Here is a 22,539-nt window from a genome sequence, read left to right on the forward strand (position 1 = left end):
CAGCATCTCTGGTGTGTGCTACGGCGATAAACCCAGGTCTTTTAAACTGGGAGGTCGTTGCATCTTCAGCCAGGTTTTGGCCCGACAAACCATTGCTTATGTGCCACCTAATGCTCTCAGTAAAATTCATATTCACTTTGTTAACTGTGTATTTTGTCTGTTTTGTGATACAGGTGTGGGGAGGTGAAGAGAGAGTCTATGTAACCATAAATGTCAGTTACTAGTCATCGGAGACGCCCTTAGTTTGTATATGAATATATTTGAAGCATGTCACAATCAACTGATTATCTTACAATTAAGTAGGCCTGCAGCAAGTTACAATAAACTGTAAATTGCCATACAAAACTCATCCTGTTAAAATTGTTCTGTCAGAATATTGTTTGATCTCAAACTAGTGTCATAATTTTTAAATTATGTACTATGAAAAAACCTTATTCTTTTCTACTCTGACTGGTACATAGTCATTTTTAAACATTTCCTTAAGTGCAAAATGACAAACCGGCCTTTATAAAAGCACATGTGGCAACAGATGATAATAGCACTCACAAATGGCACTCAAGACGAGTGCTGACAAAACCAGAAGAAACACAATTTCAAAAGTCTCCATCTGTTTCTAGCTCTCATTTCTCTCTCTCTCTCTCTCTCTCTCTCTCGCTCTCTCTCTCTCATACACACACACACACACACACACACACACACACACACACACACACACACACACACACACACACACACGTACATACAGGTACAGCCATCAGAGATATGCTTCAACTCCACTTACATTGACAGCTTGTCAAACTGTGGACCGGTCTGAGAGGGCACACCTTGCAATCAACCCAGCATGTCAAAGTGGTGGATCAGAATTCACTATCGGGGGCAACAATAACAGAGACACTGAGCTGGTCCCTGATCTACCTTGTGGACAATATTAATTATTGATATGTTAATTATTAACATTGAGACCTGCATTACATAGTACTCCAATCAACAATCAGATAACTGTAGCCTAGTTAGGCAGCATACCATCATTGCATTTTTTTTTTTTTCTTGAAATATGGAATAAGGTAGATTGTACAGGGCATGAGGCACAGCTATAACCTGGACATAATGGCAAGCACCAATTGGCCAACTGAGCAATACTTTTATCTTGCTCAGTGTGAACTGATGTAGAACTATGATTTTATTGAAGTGACTTGTCTTGATGTAGAAAAGGTAATTGTTGTGTAAACATTTGAAGTATTCAGATAGAGATTTGAAGAAAAAAAAATGTATGATGTGCTTCATTCACTCAATGCATTCCTTGCCACGCTTTCATAACCCGATATAGTTTTACTTCAACAATTTTCCAACAAAAAATAAAGATAGATACTTTTAAAAGAAGCAAGCAGAACTAAATGTGGCACTTTAGGTCTCTCTGTATTTCATTTCATAGTGTATTACAGGGATGAATGGAAACACCAGGAGTGAATCTCTCTCTGAATGAACCCAAAGCTGCTGTGGCTCTATACCTGCACCAATATATTATGCTACACTGTGAGACAGATGCTCTCAGACATGAAGGAAAAGTCTGTGAAGAAAAGTAGTGGTGAGCAGGAACATCCCTGCTTTACTTCCTCTTTAAAGCTCCCTGGTGCATTAACGATGAAGAATTTCCTAATCTCTAGTACAGTAGATCTCCTCTCTCACTATAGAATCACACATCTGAGCGCTTTAGGTAAAGGAGGTGAACCGCTGCTCAGGGGAAGATAATCTGCTTTGAATACCACCTGATTTCAATTCATTCTCAGGAAGCTAGCTCATGTTGCCTCTCTATTTGCCCAGGAGGAAAAGAGCATATTCTTGCTGCAGAATGACAGCTTTGGGAACAAAAAAATCATTGACTTGTGAAATTACCTAAATATAATAAGGTGTCCAGGGTATTGTACATAAATGGTGTGTGTATATACAAGTCCCATCTGCGACAAGCTTGGCATTTGAGAATAATCAATTCAAGTAACATAGAAAACTTTCTATAAAAGAAATATTGATATTTTTACTATGAAGACATTCAATTTGTCCTATCATCCATAAGTGAAACCTTACTCTCATCCAGTAAATATTCATGAAAAAGAGATTACTTAGATTTGTAGCAAAAATGGGAGTACATCATCAAATATGAGGGGGGCAGAATGTTTCAAGCTCTTGATAAAAATAAGGGAAAAAGGCTTGGTTGTTGAAAAGAATGTATGATTCAATTAATAACAAATACAAAAAATTCTAATCATAAACAGAATATATAGGAAAAAATAGGTCAGTAAATCTAAGTTATTGTCTGTGCAATGTTTATTAAACCACAATACCTCTGTTAAATTGAAAAATAGCAGCTATGCAAACACAATTTCTTTCCTCAGCTTCACACTTGAGGAAAGGCCATGGGTTCATTAAAATCAAAGGTTAAATTGAATATTTTGACCCAATCCCAATACAAACAATATACCCTCTTGCCCCTAATGCTTACCCCTGCCACTGTATTTTGTGCATTTGTGCCTAGAGGTACTTTTTTTTTTTGTTAAGGGATAACTGAAACCAAGAGTTATGAGCACGCTCTTTGGCTTTATAAGTGCTTGAACATCCAAACATCACCAAAGTGTATGTCATGCAAAAAAGCCAATAATACAAATGGAATGGTCAGAATTGTCATATTGACATTTAAAGAGTGTTGATTGATTCACAAAGTCAACTCATGCACTTAGCATCGTGCAATAATAAATAAATAAATAAATAATTAATTGTGTATTTTGTTCCAAGAGCTAATGTTATAGCTACCTTACAGGACTATTCATGAACAAAAGATAGTAAAACTTTCCTTTCATTCATCATTAACTCTCTACATTATAATTAACTTTTTTAGTCTGCCGACTACTCAAAGTCGACTGTCACATGCACGCAGATGACAGAAATTGCAAAGACCTGCTCATCGGGAGCAACAAAGCACTTCCTATCCAAAACCAACCACAATATTTTAATGCTCAGTCATACACTGACAGAACAGCAATCTGGAGCAGTTAGGGGTTTGGTATCTTGTCCAAGGCAACTTCAATGTGCAGCTAGGATCTGGGGATCAAACCACTGACCTAATTATAAGACCACCAGCTCTACATCCTGAGCCACAGTCATTGAACACCCCAACAGTTGATTATTTGTGATGCCTTTGCAGAGAAACAAAAAGGCAGCCCATTAAGCTTGGCCAGCTTGTGCTGTATCCACTATGCCTATAAGGAAAAAAAAGCTAGTTTAGCTAAATGTGCATAGATTAGCTTTTTTGGATTAGTTTCATCTTAGCCTGGATTGAAAATGAGAATGGAATGGATAGCATGGATGCAGCTTCAACTGGTCAGTAATAAAATAAATCATAGAAAACAAAAAGTATGCACTCTCTCCATTCACCTATATTGCTTAATGCTCTGCTAACTACCACCTAACACTTCCATAGTAACACATAATACTGCCTGGCTAGATGTTTGTCTAAGTGCCTTCAAATATTCTCACCATGATGAAACTTGTCATAAAGTCAGTCTTTTTTGATTACGTGTATACACATTGGTGCTTTACAGTGCCCTTATGCTTAAACAAATAGCACTTCACCTCTGGTTTCAGTGCTCGTATTTTTGGGGGGTAAAAGAGCGAGAAGCAAGTAAGAGGAAGAGGGCTTGAGCGAGGATATACGAGACCAGCTGAACTGGACTGACAAATCGCTTTGATTCATTTCATTCTCATTAGAGAGGAAATGGAGGCGGAAGCATGGGAGAGTGACAGGTCAAGGAGCAGATGTTCAAGATCTTCAAGCTTAGGGGAATGGACACGAGTACGTCAGTATCTAAAGAAGAACATTACTGAAGCTTTTTATCTGATAAACACCATGCACAACTATTTGTGTTTGTACAGTATATTGACCAGGCATGTAACTTGGACACACAAGTTCTCTATTCAGAGTCACATTGTTTGCCAAAAATGTAAAGAAAGCTCAAGGGCTGGTACTTCAAAAAAGTGCCGGTACAGTTTTTTCCAGGAATGTCTAAAGTGTTGAAAGTATTGAAAGTATATGTTAACTGTATGCTTTGGACACTAAAGCTCTGTTCCATAAAAAAAAAAAAAAAAAAAAAAAAAAAATCTAACCATGTGCTCATCTGTTGCTTTACAGGCCAAAATTCAAGGACTATCTTTGGAACAGTCACATCAAGTGCTGGAACTCAGCCTAACACTTATTTATTTATTTATTTATTTTGTATTTACTCCGTGTTTGCATTATCTATAAATTGTTTGAAAAAAGTCTTGAAATTGATGAATGCCTTTCTTTACACTTTACAATTTACACCAGCATAAACAACCAACCCATTACAGTTTTTTTTATACTTTACATGATTCACTAATAATAAAAACTGAATTAGTTGAGAGTTTTGCTTATTAAATCTTTTGGAACACATGTACATTAATAACACTACAAAAATAGTATACCTTTTATTGTTTACACAATATATGTTGTGTATTTCAAATACACAACATTATGGAAAGAAAGTGTTGTTTCAGAGAAAGCATGGAGCTGGGGAACACCAAAACCAAAAGGATTCACCCTAGGGGATTCTTGTGTTGAACAGAAGACCGTAAGACCTAATCTACAGCCCCTATAACTTGCAGTGCACCTCTCTGATAGGGGTAAAAGCACAACAACCATGTTTTCCATCCTCCCTCCAACACCTGAATAACTGTGATTTAGCACACATATTGTATTACATGTTCATGCACCCATAGTGAAATTGCCTGTCAAATAAATCTTGTTGTTTTATGATGGTAAATGACACTTGGTACCTGTTGTTGACCTTGCACCCCCATCCCTTCCCAGCACACACGCTCTTCACACACTTCACATCTCCAGTAACCCTCAGCAGAGTACAGTGAGTTCATAACATCCAATATCTCCATTGACCTCTGTAGTTAAATTAAACAGGAAGCTCTCACACAGAGAGAACACCCACTGCATGAGGGTATTTTATGATGCAGGAGCACTTTTTTTTTTTTCCACCAATGCTTCCAGTCAGGATGAGAAAGTATTTAAGTACTATTATTATATTATTTTACTTATTGTATTATTTTACTTGACAATTATTTGGATTAATCTGAATACTATTGAAATCTCAATAACCGTAAGTGCAAGATCCAAATTGCGTGGCAGTTTTTCGATGAAGGTATCAAACTGCATTTTAGTGAAATACTGTGGTACTGCATAGATGTCCAAACCTACACTTTTCTTTAGTATAGACCCCAACAAATGTTACATCATGTGATTCATTGTTTTTCAGTGAAAAATAAATAGCGATGCAAAAAATGACTGATGAATGAATGATGATGATTTATTAAATGAGAATCATATCATAACAGCCATCAAAATAATCACAATATGATTTTTTTTGTCTGTTTGTTTTATGTTGTTTTGTTTTTTGTTTTGTTTTTTCGATACCAAGCAGCGCTCCAAAAAATTGTACAGTTTGGGTTGTGCTTTCTGATTCCTGCAACATCAAACACATGTCCAGATGGCAAAATATTTCGACTGCACCTCATAATGCAGATCTTTCTTTAAACTAAAACCTTAAACCCTAGTCCTAACTCTAAAATGACCTTAACTTCACTAAATCTTAATCTTAACTAATGAGGACCATGTAAAATCATGAGGACACTATTCTACATAAGCAGAGAGGAATTACCACCACACACACGCACACATACACACACACACACACGCACGCACGCACGCACGCACGCATGCACGCACGCACGCACGCACGCACACACACACACACACACACACACACACACACACACACACACACACACACACACATACTGACAAGCAGACTGTCTGATCAGCCATGAAGAGTGTGCTGGAGCCTTAGCCTGGAGCCCTGCCTGTTCTAACTACACTTTGCCCATCTCTCCACTTTGAAGTGTAAAGTCTGTAAAAGTTATTTTAGCCAGAGGAGATGTTTGTTGTGCACAATTGCTGCTGAAAAATAAGTAAAGGCATTTGTTTCACACCAAAATACCGTCTGGCTTTTTGAGTGAAAACACAGGTAAGGTATTCACATGAGTTGGATGTGCTCATTTAATCATTCATTGGTTCTCACCAATTGCTCATGACAGGGAGCTGCCATCTTGCAGCTACAGTGCATGTTTACTACTGATGCTGCAATTTATCATCGATAACATGTTTTATGGAACCCTTCACAGATGCAAGGACATCAAGCTTTTGTTCCTTTTTGTTGCGGTATATCTGCCAGACTTTTCATTTATTGAACTTGCATAACTTTGGATGCAAGTGTAAGATTTTATTACATTTTTTCAAAAACTGAAGTGAAATGGACAGGTGTTAGTATCACACTGGCCAGCAGTCAATTTGGTGCTGCATGTGCATGTGGTTGTCAGAGTAAAAAAAATGAATGTGTATATGAATGTAAATCCAAACAATACATATCTCAGTTGCTCATCCTTATGTTTAATACCTCCTTTGAATTATTTACCATAGCGTGGCTAGGGATGGCAATGTTAGTCATTTGGTTGGCCAGTTTTGCTTTGGTCCAGAGTGAAACACCTGTTCTATGTTTCACTCTAGTACCCAAGAGCTCCTGTCTGTTTTAAAGCATTCCCAGTGTAGCAAAACATACAAAATGATGTCCTGAACGCTGGCTTTAATGCACATCAAGTTGTCATTACAGTTTTTTTCAGTGACTAACAAGCGTTTGTCCAATCAGTTAACACATTTTCGAAGCTCTAAACACAATTAGCACAGCATTGGACTTCTGTGGCCATACCATTCACACATTTCATGTCGTTTTCACACAATATGCAGTCAGTGAACACATTTCCACAATGCTTACATTTTCTTAAGAGACACGCGATACCTCCCAACAAAATTATGGATTGTTTTTGTATTATTTACAAATGTTAACACACAACATGCCACAATAGCAAAAACAATACTCCAAACCTTAGATACAGTATAAAATCCTCTACTTCTGCACTGATATAAGTTCAAAAACAATATATCTCAGCTGATAATGAACTAGCAATTGAATAATTGACACACAGCTGATTTATGTGGGGTAAATTGGGCCAACTACAGCTGATTCCAATGATTTCAGCTGCATTGATAACTATAAAAGGAGGACTTTGAGGAGTGATTTCTCTTGGAAGCAGTAAAAAGAAAAACATTGTAATGTCTGGACGAGGAAGAGTACGAAGGAGAGGTGCAGGTGTAGTGAGAGGTGTAGTGAGGGGGGCAGGTGTAGGAGCAGGCCCAAGGAGAGGGCAAGGTAGGGGTATAAGAATGCGTGGTGGTGGCATTCCAAGGGCTACAAGAACGGTAGTCAGTGATGAAATTCGTGCCACTATCATTGACCATGTCATCAACCATGGTCTTTCACTAAGAGAGGCTGGTGAAAGAGTGCAGCCCAATGTGAGGCGGTCAACAGTTGCCTCCATTGTACGCATTTTTCGACAAACCAACAGGTATGTATTGCATTTTACATGGATTATTTGTATTCTCACTTGACATGTCAATACAGTAAGGCCATACAGAAACGCTAACATAGAATTTTTTGTCCCTCTAAAGGATGCAACGTCTTCCTCCCTCTGGGGGAAGAGGAAAGCTCCTCAATAATGATCAAGAGCTTGCCATTGTGGAAATGGTAGTTGCAAATAATGCAATAAAACTCCATGAACTGCAAACTCGGATTGTAGAAGACAATGACATGTTTGAAAATGTTGACAGTATCAGCCTCACAACAATTGCACGGACATTATCCAAACACAGAGTGCGGATGAAGCAGCTCTACACTGTTCCCTTTGAGAGGAATAGTGAAAGAGTCAAAGAGCTACGGCAACAATACATCCAGGTATAGTGAATATTCAATTCAATCTTCAATTCTAAAAGCTTTGCACTTTGCAAGCAGGTAACCTAGACAGTACAGCACTGTAATTGGTTACAGCATAGTATGGTGTACAGTAATGACATGATTTGCATTTGAAACTTTGTTTCAGAGAGTTATGGAATTGGAGGCCAACCAGGCACCTCATGAGTTCATCTACCTTGATGAGGTGGGATTCAATCTGGCCAAAAGGCGTCGTCGTGGACGAAATGTTATTGGACAAAGGGCCACAGCTGATGTGCCAGGACAGAGAGGGGCAAACATAACAATGTGTGCGGCGATTTCAAACGCAGGATTGCTGCTTCACAGATGTCAGGTTGGACCCTACAATACAGAGCGCCTCCTTGCCTTTCTTGATGATCTCCACCATCACCTCATCCCACAGCAGAATCAAGAAGGTGAAAACATGAGGACCTTTGTGATCATCTGGGACAATGTGGCATTCCATCATTCCCAAGCAATTACAGCATGGTTTGAAGCCCACCCAAGACTAGTGCGTCTGTTCCTTCCACCCTATTCACCTTTCCTCAACCCCATAGAGGAGTTCTTTTCTGCTTGGAGGTGGAAGGTTTATGACCATCAGCCACATGACCAGATGTCCCTCCTTGAAGCCATGGATGCTGGCTGCAGGGAAATCACAGCTGATAACTGCCAAGGGTGGATCCGTCATACTAAACGCTTTTATCCCAGGTGCATTGCCTTGGATAATATCAGATGCGATGTTGATGAAAACATGTGGCCTAACCCTGAAGACCGCAGAGATTAGATAATTACTTTAGAAATGTTGTGCTTTTATTATTTTGAGCTTTTTGCATTTTTTTTCTTTTTCAGAATGTTCTTTTGTGTTTCATGGATATTTTGTTCACTTTACTGTAAGCAGTACTGTAAAAGTGTTCTGTTCTATCCCACTGTAAACAGTACCTATATCTACTGTACCTCTTGTAGTAAACAGTAAATGAATAAAAAAATGATTTGGTTTTTAGTGGAATGCTTTTACATACAGTTCCCAACCAGGAAATTTAGTGTAGAAATGTTGTATTGCATGTTTTACATGCAAATATCTGTAAAACTGAAACAAACACAAGTCTATGCAGTAATATCAACAATAGCCAGTGTTTTGAAGCCTGGTGTACTTTGACTGACTGCATGTACCTTCTGAAGTGAAAACAAGTGTTATTCTTTGACAACATAATGTCATTGTGGGTCAGATTTCCAGTGTTTTGGTAAAGTTAGTTTGTACAGAGAAAGGTGTGTTCTATTTTGAAATGAAGAGTTAGTATATATTTAACAATATGTGTTTTTGAGAAGAAAATTATCCATTTGGCCAATTGTGCTTTGTAGGTGTGAGTCTGTGTTAAGAGTTTAGAAAAAGTATCAGAAGTATGGGTGAGTGCTTGTTAGCGACTGAAAAAAACTGTAATAATTGGAACCGTAAGCAGACAGAAGATCATAATGTTGACAACTGTGATTGTTTTCACATCACAGGGCCTACCCGGCTGTCCCTGCTGGGGATGAACTATTTTTCGCACATATTTGTGCATTAACCTAAGAGACCATGGCTAACATTAAACCTGCTAAACACCAGCATAACTGTGAACATGTTAGCATACTACAGGCTTTAATATTTAGTTCAAAGTACTGTTGTGCTTAAGTAATGCCTCACAGATCTGCCAGTATAATTTATCCCTTAGTTTTGTTGTGAAACTAGTGCCAATATGACAGACAGGTAACACTTATAGGGTGAGGAGGGTTTTGTTTTTTTTTTTGTTTTTTTTTTTAACTTCTCACATATGTTTAATTGTATCTGGGAACAAAAGTGAAAAAAACCTTAATAAAATAAACTTAATAAAATACAGTCCAATGCTGATTAAATGGTCAACAAAACATATATATAACAAGGCATGTCACAGCAGGATTATTCACTCCACATCCCTGATAAAAATAATGAAAAATGCCTGTTACAATTCCCTGAAGCAAAGAGTAATGTAACGTTTGTCCCACCAACAGTCAGAAACCCAAATACATTGTAATAGTGTACTATCACGTAAGACAAAGAAAAAGAAAAAGAAAAAAAAAAAAAAAAAAAAAAAAAACTCTTTGGTATTTATTTGTTTTTGTTTTTTTAATTTAAAATTACTAAAAGATATATTGATTATTAGTTAATATTCCATTCACCTCCAAAATTAGATATACAGTTTCTTTATTGAAGTCCATATGTCTTAAGACTTAACGCTCCTGCAAACGCTAAGCTGAAAGACTTACTTATCCTTGTGTCTCTGGTGCAGCTAATGCAAATTTAGTTCAAGGGTTTTAGGAGTATGGCTCAAATTATTTTTGTTTGTTCATATTTGAATTAACAATTATGTTTCATTTCTTTGCAGAATGTATGACCTCTTCTGGAGCTCTGTATATTCCACTGTGCTTGTGTCTGGTTTGCCAAAGCAATGATTGCGTATATCTGTAACTAAGCTTCGTGTTAGTAAACAGCTCATTGTGTGTGTATGTGTGTGCACACGAGCACAGTGCCCTGCAGTATTGATATCTTGGTGCTAAAGGGGAGGTGGGGTAGAGAATCTTTTAAGTACATAATCCTGAGCACTCCACCTCTCCCACCCATCTCCTCATCTAAAACCCAGACAGGACTGGAGCCCTTCTAAACTCGACCAAACACCGCAGCAAAGCTCTGCTCATGCTGCCCATGGGTCAGTCTGTCTACTTCAATCACACACTAAAATGAGTATTGCTTTAGCCATGCTGGTAGCACAAACATATATGACATGATGTAAACAAATATGAAATTCAATTTGTTATTACGAAATGTGATTTAGTTTGTTTTATTTTCATAACAACAGCACATATGATGCTGTTGTTAATTTGTGTTTTGTTATAAAATGTCACAGGAGTTAATTAGGAGTTCTTCTTTAATTAAAATACAGCCTTGATGACCAAGCGAGGTCTGTCTAAATACAGGGGCTCCAGTGCGGAGGTGATTTACAACATCTCTGACTGGGACTATGACCTTGGGGACACCAAGACATGGCAGGAAGAGAGAGGAGAGGAGAGGTGTCAGCAGCATGAGAAAATGTCCAAACAAGAGATGATTGTGGAAAGACAAACCAAGACATTTTGGTTAGTTTTATTTACTTCATGTTGGGTCTGACTGAAGTGGGTTTTATGGAGAGTGAATTCTAGGGCAAGAGTTTATTTGAGCCACAACTGCATTTTTGAGCTGCTTGAAATGACTAAGGCATCAGCTTCAGCTTGGTTATTTGAGAAACAGCACCATCAGAAGATTATTAACTTAACGGAATTGGTACCAGAAAGCTTCGAATTGCTGGGGGTTGAGGCTAGAAAAATCCATCTGCACGATGCAACCTGCCTGTACTCATTTCAAAATTCCTGGATAACAAAAAATGAATGTTCACACAAGGGCACTTGTCCAATCAGCCACACTTCATTACAGTGGCTTTGTAATTTCCTGGACAGCATTCAAGGCGGAATTAAATCACTTCAAAGCAAGACAAGTGTGAGAGGGGATATGGAGAGAGAGAGGGACAGAGAGAGAGAGAAAAGATATCTTTCTGAAATTACTGACAATGAACTGCCACTGTTCCACAGTTCAGCAAGTCTTCACTCTGTAATCCACTGGAGATAGGAGATTATTCTCGTCAACAATAGACAGAGCCTATAAATGTAGGCCAAGCCCTTTCTCAGAGCATCTGCACAAGTTAATGTCATCAAGTGCAACAGCAGACAACTCATTGGTCTTTTTTCGATTACAATGTGATAATGAACTGTGTGATTGCAGCACTTGACATGACCTTACACTTTTCAACCTGCTTTCTTTTAACTGTTGGATGGCTAATTATACAAGTCTCATTTGACAAATCATATTGAAATGAATGCCCTTTTAACTTTATTCAGTTCTTTTCACTTGTTCTCTTCATTGCTGAAAAGAACCACACACACACATGCACGCACACACACATACACAAAAGTTTTTTCCACATGACTGAAGAAAGGCAGGGTTAAAACAAAAAAAAAGGAATACCAACAATAAGTAAAGGATGATGTCTAACAAGGTGTCCATTTCTAGTTTCATCCATGAAGCCAATCAATTCCTGATTATGGAAACCTTAAAGGGCATTATTTTGCTTATACAATAATCATTTGCCAAAAAAAGAATTGAGACCATTAATTAATATTTCAAAGCATTTTGCAATTAAAAAATAAAGTTTTTCACAAACAATAACTCTGGTCCATGGTAACTTCTGAGAGTTTGACTGATAGCCTGAACAATTACTACCATCCCATATTATTGTTGGTAAAAATATCTACAAATATTGATACTGCATATTTGAACCTGTTTCAATTCTAATTTTCCACAGTATCAATAATGATAACAGCTGTGCTTTCTCACTCTTGTCTCCTACATCAAGTCTACATAGTGTCGACATAGGCCTGCCTCCTCCCACTCTTCTGAATATGATGTAATTTATCTTAAATGCTGTTGTGCTGAACACACAGTGCTCAAGCCTTGGTATGAAAAAACAAAACAAAAAAAAAAAAACATTTGGATACATTTAAAAAAATATTTTTTCCCACATGGTATCAAACAAGCTATTATATCACAGTTACAAATTCCAGTGTAATGACAGTGCTACATCCCATAAGGTTCTTCTGCAATGGAGACATTCTTCACCATTCTATTTCTATTAGGAAAAAAAAAAAAAAACATTTGATATTACTTAGCAACAGAAGATGAACTAATCCGCTCAGCTCATTCATATTTGGCTCAGCTAATATCAAGAAAGCTAACATCATGCTAGCAAGATTCAATGTCAATAAGTCTGCGCACAGGTGACAAACAGTTCACCATCTGACAGCATGTTTAACAACAAGACAGGCTAGCTATCCAGCCATGTCACTGTCCCAATCCAGTTTCAAGACTTTTACAAAAAAAAAAAAAATTGTATTGTTGGCAGCAACCTAAAGAAGTGTACTGAATTTATTTCTAATGCCAAGGTTTCTGCAGCAAATTTAAGCTAATTCCATTCATTTCAGATACTATAATATCATTTTGGATTGGGCAGAGGGTTAGGGTTAGGGTTTTTGCATATCAGCAGTTCGGGGAAACCCTACACCTAACTTAATCAAGGATTCACTCAGACCATATTATAATTGCATTTTAGTAAGTGTTCAACCACAATGTCTTCAAATTAAGTCCCCAGATATTTGATGAAGATGTCTCACAAGGATCAATTTAAAACATCTGCTATTTACTCAAAACATAAATGCTAGCAAATTAAGGAAGAGCCACATGCTTAGGAGTTGGTAGAGACCAAAATGTAGAGAGCTAAAAAAAAAAAAAAAAAAAAAAAAGAGTGATCATTGGACTAACATTCATCAGGCAGACACAAACATGACCCCAAATTAATCATTATGTTGCTCCTGAATGCACGAATAAGCAACTGCCTGCTAATTCATTCACCATATTAAATTAACAAGTAATGATTTAAGTCAAAAGCATCAGATATCTCATCACTCCACCACACCAGATTCATGGTGATATCCACATGCTGTACACAAACATATACAATCCCCTCATACTAAATTGTACATATAATACAGGAACGGGAGTAATGGAGTGTGCATGTTTGTGCTCATTTCACTGACAATGCAACCTGACTTCAGTCTTTACAATGTATGCTAAGATGATGAATACGAAGACAAAAATATCTATCAAAAAAAACATCTAACATTGCCTGATTAAATTAGAAAAATGCTTTCAGCTATATCGCAATTGTATTAGAAAGGACTCAGTGTCTCAAAATCTTGTTAACTGATGAAATTGCAGAGTGATCCTATTCTGTTGGAACTCTCTCCATCGAGCACCTTCATTTTGAGGATGAAAACCCATTTCTGAGACAATAACATTGAAGACAATAGGTGAAAATATAGGACTGATGGATGTCGGCCTGGCTGGATAACTCAAGGTGAAAGGAAATGGAAATACAGAGAGAATCGTTAGCATCCCTCTGTGAAATCAAATGATCAGCTTTTCAATCTCGCCAATGGCATATAAGGAATAAAATGAATGGACCCTTTAAAGAGACCTGCATAAACTCCTGACATGGACTGAATATGAAAATCTTCAATGCTGACAGTAAAGCTTAGCGCACTATAGTTTTTATTCACAACACTGATGCAGCAAGTTGAAGGCACATGTGTCAGTACAACTTCATACATACATTAGTCAAATGGACATCCTGCAAGCTAAACTGAATATCAAGGTAATTAAAACTTTCTCCCTTATTCGAACAGACCCTTGTCCCTTAAACATTTAACCTGAATACATTCATCAGGCAGCTAGAAAAGAAAGGAATACATGTTAACATGATGTGGCTCTAGGACCAGCATGGTCTGCACAGGTAGATAAGCGTCTCAGGAGGTTGTCAGCTCACCTTGGCCACTGTCGTGCTGACATTCATTAATCGCAGTCTCAGGTGGCTACATGTCTCTTTTTAAATCTGTGTGGATGGGAAATTAATCTGCTTTTGTATTCAAACCAGTGACAATAGTCTGGTTTATTTAAAGCACTGCGAATACATTAACATTAACAGGGTTCAGCCTCCCACAGCTCAGAATTCAATGTCCTATGTTAGCAAGCACATCTGTTCCCTTGACTGCCGTCCTTATATTTCATGGAGAGATGCATCCTGAAACAAGAGCAGCTGATCATCAGAAAGCCAACAATGGAGGAGACAAGGAAAAGCAGTGAGGTTTTAAAATTTTAACCTGTAATCTTTTTTTATATCATACTTGCAGTTAACTGAGGCTAAATGTTTGCCATTTTGTAATGTTTAACTACATTTTCCAAAGCACATTAAACAGAAAATTAACAGCGGAAATTTACACTCACTATTCAGAAATTGGACACTTCCCTTCATCTGGTTTTGTTTGCCATCAAAATGCAATAAAAAATGAATACCAAAAAAATTGCAAAAAAAAAAGTTTATTGGTTTGTTATCAACTAAAGGGAATACAGTTGCATTTTATCTTCAAATATTGTTCGAAAATGTAAGTAAAAACTTCTATATTTTAACAATATTTAAAATGAGTCACATTTTTGTATAAATACTGGTTTTAAGCATGTGTGCCTACATTAGATGCAGCAATACAGCAGCTTTGCTACACTAGGAATGGATCAACTGGGGAGTCAGTGCTCACATCACACTGAGATAAACTGATAATTAGTTATTTATACATCATCTGCACAAATCAGGCCACAGCACTGAAAACAACACAAATACAAAATGAATGGCTGCTCTGACTTTCTTTAATTTAAAATGTGATATCACTCTCAGTTTTGGCAGTTGTCAAAAAGGGCAATGGGGAGCTTGTTAGCACAGTGCACAACAGGGGTGGTGAGTCCCACATCCATAACATCATTTGTGCCAGAGGAATGCAATACATCCAAATGTTCCCAAGGACTATAAAGGTAATACAAATTGGCTCAGCTAGCTGATGGAAGATGGCCTACCAGCACGGTGTATGCTACTGCCAATACTTTTAACCTTTCTCTTATTTCCCTTGTGCTTCAAATGTACTGTTGAATTGTCCTGTTCTGTCTCTCATTTCCTATTTTTTTTTAATCCCACTACACTGTTATAGAAAAAAAAAAAAAGTAGTAAGCACTAATCCTAGCTATGAGTATTGAAGTTCAATATAAATAGATCTGGGTTATCAATTACTGAGGTTGCAACTCAGTAATTGTTAACAGTTAACTACACTAACAGAGTGAAAATGAGTCCGCTGTGAATGCTAAAGAAAAGCTATGAGAAGGTGTCCTGGGTGGGAGCTGGAAAAGAACCCAGACTTGACTAGCTGGCAGGAAGCCTGATCACACTAGTGCTAGATAGTCCTCTGTCCCACATAGAGAACTGGCTTCAGCATGTCTTATAGGTATATGGAAAAAGAATTTAAATGACGCATTTTTAATTTCCGATCTATCAGTGCTAATGAAAATCCCCATAGTCTTAAAGTTAAAACAAATGTACTATTTCCTCTCTTCAAAAGCTATTTAAAAATGATGTGCACAACTTCTGGACAAATATAAACATTGTGAAACGGTCAGGGTTTGGTTTGGCTTGGTTTAGCTAGTTTGGTTTAGCTAAGTAGTAAGTGAGGATCCTCCTGGAAGAAAGTCCAGTGTTTCAATCTCCCTACTCCCCAGACCGCCCCTCTCCATAGACTTCAACAAGTGAAACAACAGGTATAACTACAGCATCAAACTTAGAAGCATTGGGCAACTGACCAAGCGGTGATGGGAGGGAAAACTGGGTGGCTTCATTGGTTAAATGTTTTTAATGTGAATCAGCCACTATAGATAGTTGGACAGTATTACCTATGAAGTTGAGCATCCAGACTCGAAACAGCATGCACTTTAGATTCAAATGCCTTTTTAACTGATGTGACCATATAAGTGGGCACTCGTCAAGAAGATTAAAGAAAAGTACGACCCCATGATGTGTGAATCAATTTCAGATTGAAACAACAATTACTGCTCAGCCTGGAGGCTGATGCACACCATGGCAAGTTTAAACTTGCCAGTCCCACTGACATGTGCATGGCTTAACAGCATAGTGCTAATGACAGTGCTTGACAGTTTAGGGAGGATAGGAGCAACAACAAAAGTTTTGTACAGTACCAGAATTCCTTTGAACTGATCTGAAAAAAAATATGAGCTTTGACATACAGCAGAAACATAGGATTGCCATAGACACACTCTCTAACTTCTACCACTTACAGCCTGCAATTATGGACATGGCAGCACTGTCCTTGTCCCTGAAGAGGGTCAGCAGTGAGGGCTGAGAGTCAGGACAGTACTTGACTAGAACCTTCAAGTACCTCAACAAGAGCCTGCTGCTCTTGTTCATCATATGCTTCTGATTCTAAAGGCAGTTATTTAACATGTGCATTTATTTTGTCAAATTATTCTAAATTACCGACATTCCTTCTCCTCAATGTTGGATTTATCAGTGCAGATCTGTATGTTACTCACCCCTTCGTGTCCCAGTAGGCCCTGAACAATGTTTATCCAGAAAACTGATGCAATAAACTGCATTCCCTACACATGAACAGAATTGGTTTCCTAACAACCTGATACAGGTAATTATCATTGTTAGCATGGACAAGGACAGAGATTCTTAAACTAAATACATCTAAAAGAACCCAGATCAGCGCATCGCTGACCCCCATCTGATTCAGTTAGTCTCACTATACTGTTGTTGGTATCCTGAACAGTCGTCTTGGCTCATTTTGCTCAAATTAAATTTAACAACATCCAAGATGAGCTCCTCCTTATTTTGCAGATAACCTTCTGGAAGCCAAAGGACCACTCGAGATCCCTGGACACCAGTTAATGAATCAGTAGCAGCGATTAGATGGACAAATTCAGTCAATGGATAATAAAGATTGAAATAGTTAACATGGCTGTGGTTTTGTCTTAAAAAATATACTTTATATTGTTATTTTCCCTTGTTTTTACATCGGCATCGACTCTTTAGCATGCTCAGTCCTTAGTCAATTATGAGTAAGCATGAGTGAGATGAGTTGATAAAAGTGTGGTATGAGAAATTAACTGTCATTATCTGGGGGCTGTTAATTGATATCAGCTGCTCACATCAGATGGGCACATCCACCCAAAAACACAGCAACACGCCTTGACTGTAAGCCTGTCATCTTGCTGCTGTCTTTTTAATTATGATTGTCTTCCTGCCTTGAGTTCATTATGGTTGCTATTTTATGCCCTCTGACTCCCCATCACCGCCCAGTCTTCACAAATTCACTAGCTTCATCATTCCATCAGCCTGTCTCAGAAGGGTCATCAACCAACACCAATACCAGTGTCTCAACTCCGTGGGTGGATTCTTCTTGCTGCAGCTCAGGGCAGACGCTTATCAATCACAAAATCTCCCTGAAGAGTCTCTGTTCCAAATACTTTCTGACATGACTCGTTATCACATATCATATGTCGTGACATATTACATACGGGGAGGGGTCAGGGTAAATCTTCGAATAACGGTTGAATAGTTCCCAGTGAAAAACGAATGATGCTTTTGCTTGAAGTGCTCATCCCTAATAGATAGTACCTCTTCAAGCCAACTGCAATCATTCTGAGATTCCAAATGAACTGTTTACATTGACGCTAAATAAAGTGATCGAATAAGATGTGACTTCACATGGCCCAAAGCATTTAATCACAAGTGTCTAATCTGCCGGAAATGCAATAGACACTGAAGAAAATAAGTTGTCTTTTCATCATTTTCGTCATTCATTCATTCACTAATTTAGTTAACAAAAATATTTTAACTGCCACAGACATAACCCTCTGTTAGCCGCTTGTGAGTAGAACATGCACAGAAAGAAAATAAAGTATATTCCAGTTGCTTACATTACAGCACTTACCAATGACCTGGATGACTGAGAACCTTCATCAACATGTATATATTATATTCTAACCAGAGAGCATCCGCCGTCATCAGCAGGTCGTTTGTGAGCCTCATCAGAACTGTTACAGTGCTGTGGGCGGGGCGGAAACCAGATTGAAACCTTTCGAAAATGTTGTTGTGTTTCAGGTGATCCTGTAGAAGCTTTTTCTAGTACCTTGGAGAGAAATGAAAGGTTAGAAATGGGCCTGCAGTTGGCAGGGATTTTAGGGTCCAAGGAGGGTGTTTTAAGGATAGGTCTTAATATGGAAGTTTTTAGGGCAAGTGGAACATAGCCAGATTGGGTGGAGTAGTTTATCACTGTGGTGATCAAACTTCAGACTTATGATAGAGATGTTTGTTTTCACCAGGGCTGTAGGAAAGGGGTTGAGGGCACAAGTAGAGGGTTTTATCCTCCTGATGATGTCCTCGACCTCTTGCTGTGAGACTTCAGGGAAGCAATGGAGAGGCTGGGAGATCCCAGACTGTGGGTCGACATTCAGGATAGGTAGAGCTGAGAGACAGCCAGATAGGACAGCACAGATGGTGTCAATTTTGGAGCTGAAAAAGGCCATGAATTTATTGCAGTGTTCTTCTGTGCGGGGCTGTCTGTGGCTTGAGGAGATGGTTAATGGTGGAGAATAGCTTTCAGATAAGACCTTGCATCAAGAGTAGCTTTAAACAAATTCTTGTCAGACATTTGCAGCACTGGTAAGGGTTGTGTAGAGCAGCATTTCTGAAACTGGGGTCCCCGGATCCCTGGGGGTCCGCAAGCCATAGCTTGGGGGTCTGCGAAATTTGCAATAAGTTATGCCATATCATTGAAAATTGCATAAGTACACATGGGAACCACAGCACCAATAAAACACAAATAGTGATCCAATTACTCCCACTTACATTAGCTTTGGGCCAATCACAACTCTCATATGATTGTATCACGTAAATCTGACACACATCACTCGCTCTCATCACTTTGCTCAGGACACACTTAGTGTACAGCTCCTGCTGATGATTAGCTAGTTAGTGGCGATGGATGCCTATTTAAGACCGTCCACTTCATCAAATGATGCTAAGCCCAAACCAGCTGAACTATTGAGCACAGCGACGGAAGACCAAAATGTGTTGTGTGTCTTCAGGTGCTAGCTAATAAAGCCATGAAGCCTGCCAAAAGCTAAACCGGCATCTGATGACAAAGCACCTGGGGCTTAAGGACAAAACAATGTTTTTTTCTGCCAAAAACGTCAGGAATATATGCTTCAGAAATCATGACTAGTGAACCTAGCCACGACCTAAGAGCACAGAGGGCTTCATATTTGTTGATATTGTCACAGTTGAAATGTGTGAAGCTGTGCTTGGGACAGAGGCAGCTAATGAACTTAAAGTTGTACCACTTTCAAATGACACCATGAGAAGGAGAACTGAAGAACTATCGGTTGACATTCAGTCACAACTACTGGATAGACTGTGTTTATGTGAGCAATTTCCTATTCAGCTGGACGAATCAATGGTGAGCGAGCACTTCAGCTAATACTTCTCCGATGTGAACACTGATAACCTGGGACTGGGTATCGCTCCCTTTTTCCTACAACGTACCTCTGTGAATCATCACTTTTCACTTTGACTGCAAAATGAAGAATAAGTACAGGGCTTGTTTATAAGTGGAGGATGATCTTAGAGTCTGTTTGTCAACCATCACTCCAAGAATAGAGAAACTGTGTTGTGAGAGACAGGCTCATCCCTCTCACTAATTTAGTGAGTTACTGATGTGAGTGATGTGTGAATTGATTTGTGTATGATAAAACTTTGATAAAGCCTAATGCAAATATTTATGACTAGGTTTACTTACTAAAACTGTTATGATGTTGTTCAGTTTTTCTCCCAATAATTTCAATAATGTGTTCATTATACTATGGTTAAACCACTTAAGTAAGCTTTTCACGGGGTTTAAACTTAACGGGATTCATTAGGACTTTGCCAGTCTTACACAGTCAAGCTTACATAGGTAGAGAAAACATGTCTGATAAGAGCACCTGTAGATCTAAATGTAGTCATAAACAGTATCTTTATGTTGACATTCCCTTTTCAGTGTGTTACATTCTCCTGTGATGGATGGACAGAAGTTAGCTCACAAACTGTTGATTTTTCAGGTTGATGTCAATAGAGACAACCAGTAGTAAAGGTCTGTAAAGTCTGTTTTTATGGTCATTTGAAAATAAGTCACCCTTACAAAGCCTGAATACCCCTACCATGTAAATATTTGTTCCTCTCCTTGAGGATGTGTTGGTTTTTCAATTGTTGGTTTTATATAATCCCCCAAAGTGCTTAAGCCATGACACTTGACTGTGTTAATTAGGAATCGCCAGTCTTGTTACTATTCATTTTCTGAAATCTTTAAGATGTCACTTGAACATTAGAAATGCTGTGAGGTCAAAAGAAATGGCATTAACATTTATTTATTCAAATTCAATTTGTTTAAGTTATAAATAATTCCTAGGGCATCTAGGAGAGCAAATGTCAGTGAGGATGAGGATTATAAGGGGGTACTTGGCTCCAAAAAGTTTGAAAATCCCTGGTGTCGAGAGTGTAAGAGACTGTTCATATTTAGCCAAATATTACTGATAGACAGATGCAATACAAACTGCATATACTGTTGTAATAGAGTCACAATACTATAATTTCTTGCTTCTGTACAATAGCCTACCTTAAAAAGGTCAACATATGCCATGTACTGAGGATACACAAAACAATATTACCGATATTATCGACATGGCAAGCACAGGATCAACATTGCAGGAAGCTGCCATTTGTTGATAAATGTAAAATTTGTGACAAAGCAGTGTTATAATGAAGAACTGTGGTGTTGCAGAGACATCCAAATCTTGTTCTTCAAATGTAAGAAAACATGTTTGTTTGTACAGACCCCAAGAAATGTCACGTCATCATGATTTTAGTAGTTCAATTCAATAAAAATATATATTGCGATGCAAAAGTTATCCCATTCATTAACTGTGGATTATATTGCAATTCCAATAACTGTAAAAAGGAAATACCATATATTTCAGCCCTGCCATGTTTCATATATCACAGGGAAAAACACGATATCTATATAAAATTGTAGGTTTTTATTAAATGATAAATATAAGAAGGTTTGTGTACCAAAGTTAATTTAATTCTGGATGAGATAGGGCTTTGACACAACATAGAACAAAGCAAAATGCAGATAGAACTGGTCTCAATAATGCAAAGAAATACACATTTAACTGGTTGAAATATTCTGAACCAATATTCATCAATGTTATACTATCTTTGACAATGCTGCTACCTATAACCTACATGAAAACATGTCAGCTTTTAGGATACAAAGGGAACTGAGGGAGAATGATTCTGTCAGATTTCACGAAGGGCCATCAGTTTGGCTGATTTATTAATTTCTGGAATTACTGGCTGGGAAACACATGCTCCAACCTGAAGGAAGTTATTGACAAAACAAACAAAGACAAATAACAAATAACAAAATGTTTTAATGATGTGACCATGTGTCTTTTGAAAGCTCTGATTGGACACAGTAGGCCTAAACTTCAACATGCACCATCAGGATATTTTTGCAGTTGGCAGTGGACAGTCTTCAGTCTGATCTTGGAAGAAAAGGCTGAACATTACTGCTAGCAAGAAAAAGCCAGGAGAAATCATTCACGGTGTAAAGGTAGCCTCAAAAAGACTTGCTTGTAAAGATATTCTTATTAAGGCTACATTGCATTCTTACAGTGTGCATGTAGAAGTGTACAGCAAGACTTCAGCCATCAACTGTTAACACTGCTCCCGAACCCACCGAGTCGCACACACTGCACCTCGCCCACACTGGTATCAAAGAAAATCCCTTCCTTTTGACCATTGTGATTGTAGCCCATGTTACATTTCACATTCCCGACAGCACTTGAAAGCAACATAAATCCTTCTACGTCCAGTAAGCCTCTGAAGGCGCATTGGGGGGGAAAGGTCACCACAGACAATCTCCCATCCTGAGGAATTGTTAGTCAATCCACCCCAGCGCCTGCAGCCGCCTCTTTACTGTGTTTGTCTTGTTGTTCTAT

General features: G+C 38.2%; 2 protein-coding genes across 9 annotated transcripts in view; one reads left to right on the forward strand and one right to left on the reverse strand.

The window, feature by feature from the left end:
• ntm (neurotrimin) overlaps positions 1–22,539 on the reverse strand; it is a 453,513-nt gene that overhangs the window by 97,747 nt on the left and 333,227 nt on the right. The window lies entirely within an intron of this gene.
• LOC119031676 lies at positions 6,805–9,372 on the forward strand. The gene is made up of 2 exons (XM_037120277.1): positions 6,805–7,925; positions 8,071–9,372. Exons 1-2 carry the CDS (start codon positions 7,644–7,646, stop codon positions 8,722–8,724), a joined length of 936 nt encoding a protein of 311 aa, XP_036976172.1. The 5' UTR covers positions 6,805–7,643; the 3' UTR covers positions 8,725–9,372.

Source organism: Acanthopagrus latus, chromosome 13, assembly GCF_904848185.1.
Source record: "Acanthopagrus latus isolate v.2019 chromosome 13, fAcaLat1.1, whole genome shotgun sequence".
NCBI lineage: Eukaryota > Metazoa > Chordata > Actinopteri > Spariformes > Sparidae > Acanthopagrus > Acanthopagrus latus.

Coding starts and splice junctions, on each gene's coding strand:
- LOC119031676 (XM_037120277.1), top strand. CDS start 7,644: ATGCAACGTCTTCCTCCCTCTGGGGGAAGAGGAAAGCTCCTCAATAAT. Junction 7,926..8,070: donor TACGGCAACAATACATCCAG/GTATAGTGAATA, acceptor ACTTTGTTTCAG/AGAGTTATGGAATTGGAGGC.